Source organism: Penaeus japonicus, unplaced genomic scaffold, assembly GCF_977035675.1.
Source record: "Penaeus japonicus unplaced genomic scaffold, GWHDUDI00000001_assembly GWHDUDI00000042, whole genome shotgun sequence".
Lineage (NCBI taxonomy): Eukaryota > Metazoa > Arthropoda > Malacostraca > Decapoda > Penaeidae > Penaeus > Penaeus japonicus.
Genome location: NW_028234444.1, coordinates 18,012,502 through 18,015,001, shown reverse-complemented (window position 1 = coordinate 18,015,001; position 2,500 = coordinate 18,012,502). Strand labels below are relative to the sequence as shown.

At 48.7% G+C, this 2,500-nt stretch overlaps 1 protein-coding gene across 1 annotated transcript in view; it reads right to left on the bottom strand.

Annotated features, from left to right (window-relative positions):
* The window catches only part of LOC122252835 (caspase-7), a 19,887-nt gene that overhangs the window by 3,929 nt on the left and 13,458 nt on the right, over positions 1–2,500 (bottom strand). The window contains exon 7 of the mRNA XM_086535217.1: positions 2,173–2,325. Coding sequence (XP_086391343.1) covers positions 2,173–2,325 — 153 coding nt within the window. The remainder of the gene's footprint in view (positions 1–2,172; positions 2,326–2,500) is intronic.

Sequence of the window (2,500 nt, the reverse complement as noted above, 5' to 3'; positions counted from 1 at the left end):
AGAGAGACGAGAGAGAGAGAGAGTGAGAGATGGAGAGAGAGAGAGAGCGAGAGTGCGAGAGGGAGGGAGAGAGGCGAGTGAGAGAGAGAGAGAAGAGAGAAGGAGGGAAGAGAGAGATGAGAGGGGGAGGAGAGGAGAGATGAGAGTGAGATGAGAGGGAGAGAGTGATGAGAGAGAGGAGAGATAGAGAAAGGAGAGAGAGAGAGAGAAGAGAGAGACGAGAGAGGAGAGAGAGAGAGAAGAGAGAGAGAGAGGAGAATGGAGATGGGAGAGAGAGAGAGACGAGGAGAGATGGGGATGAGATGAGGAAGAGAATGAGAGAGAGAAGGGAGAGAGAAGAAGGAGAGAGAGGAGAGAGAGAGGAGGAGTAGGAGAGGAGAGAGAGGGGAGAGAGTAGAAGATGAGATGAGAGAGAGAGAGAGAGTGTGTGAAGGCGAGAGAGAGAAGAGAGAGAGAATAGAGAGAGAGAGAAGGGAAGAGACTGGAGAGAGAGATAGGAGTAGAAAGGCGAAGAGAGAGAGTCAGAGAGAGAGAGAGATGAGAGAGAAGTAGAGAGAGAGAGAGGAGGAGACGTCGATGATGAGTGAGACGAGACGAAGGGAGAGAGAGAATGAAAAGAGAGGGAGAGGAAAGGGGAGAGGGAGAGAAGAGGAGAGAGATGACGAAGGGTGAGGAGACCACTTAGGATGGAGCGAGAGAGGAGAGGAGAGAGAGAGAGGAAGGGAGAGTTGGAGAGCGAGAGAGTAGAGAGAGAAGGAAGAGAGAGAGAAAAGACGGGAGACGAGAGAGAGATGAGAGAGAAGAGGAGAGAGAGAGAAAGAGGAGACGAGAGAAGAGGCGAGGAGGAGAGAGAGGAGAGGAGAAGATGAGAGAGAGAGAGAGGAGCGAGAGATAAGGAAGGAGAGAGAGAGAGAGAGGAGGGGAAAGAGGGAGAGATAGGAGAGAGAGAAGGGAGTAGAAGGTGAGAGAGAAGACGAGGGAGGAGGAGAGAGAGAGAGAGAGAGAGAGAGCGAGAGAGAGAGTGGAGTGAGGAGAGAGAGGGAGAGAGAGAGACGAGATGGGAGAGAGTTGAGAGAGAGAGAGAGAGTGAGAGGACGAGGAAGACGAGAGAGATCAGAGATGAGGGAGAGAGAGAGATAGAGAAGGAGGGACAGAGAGATGCGAGAGAGATAGGGGTAGAGAGAGAGAGAGCGAGAGAGGAGGAGAGGAGAGAGAGAGAGAGAGAGAGAGAGAGAGAGAGAGAGAGAGAGAGAGGGGTGAAGGGTGAGAGGGAGAGAGATGAGGGGTGAGAGAGAGAGTACGGAGAGAGAGAGATAAGCGGGGAGAGAGATGAGGAGAGAGCGAAGAGAGAGGAGAGAGAGAGAGAGAGGAGCGAGAGGAGAGAGATGGGAGAGAGAGCGAGAGAGAGAGAGTGAGAGAGAGAAGGAGAAGAGGAGAGAAGGAGAGAGTGAGAGAGGAGAGAGAGATGAGAGATGAGAGAAGAGAGAGATGAGAAAAGAGGAGAGACGAGGAGGAGAGAGAGAATAGAGGAGAGAGAGAGAGATGAGAGAGCTGAAGGGACGAGCTGGCAGAGGAGAGAGAGAAGGGAAGATGATCCCTAGAGAGGGGAGAAGAGAGAGAGAGGCGAGAGAGAGGAGGCGATGAAGGGTCGAGAAGAGAGGAAGGCACGCAGCCTGATCCCGCCGCCACCCCCCCCCCACGACCCCCCCCCACCCCACCCATGAGCGCGCACAGCGGAAGAGAGGAGAGAGAGAGAGCGGAGGGGAGAGAGATGAGAGAGCAGGAGGAGGGAGGAGAGAGAGAGAGAGAGAGAGAGAGAGGAGAGAGGAGAGAGGAGAGAGAAGAGAGAGAGAGAGAGAGAGAGAGAGAAGGGAGAGAGAGAGAGAGAGAGAGAGAGAGAACAAAAGAGAGAGAGAACAAGAGAGAGAGAGAGAGAAACAGAAAAAGAAAGATAGAGAAAGAGCATCTCTATGCATATTCAAATATGTTAATGATAGAAGACTTTTCATATCTACATATATCCTGTAATTAGATACAATCTATTAGAGAATTTAAAATATATTTCATCATTTCCTGAAAAATCAAGGAAAGAAGGAACCGCTGATGTAAAGTACCTTACTAAAAAGTAAGAGAATGTATCTATCATAAACATCATAAACACACCATACTCACCTGGAGTGTTGCTTTCGAAATTTGTGTTTAAGTAAAAGTTGACCATAGTCAAAAGTTGCAAGATATCTTCTTTCCCGGTGGCCTGGGAGAATACATTTATAATTGACTGGACGAACCATGACCCATTAATAGTATTGCGCCAGGAATAGCAGCCTGAAAAAAAGAACAAAATAATAATAACGCCGTAATAGGTGACAAATGACAAATATGGAAAAATGCTGTCAGTTTTTAATAGGTGTTGTCAAATTGCTGTAATATATGTGTCTTGTAGTTGACTTATAAATACTGATAAGCTGAGGATGGGTAACTAATAAGGATAAGGATAAGC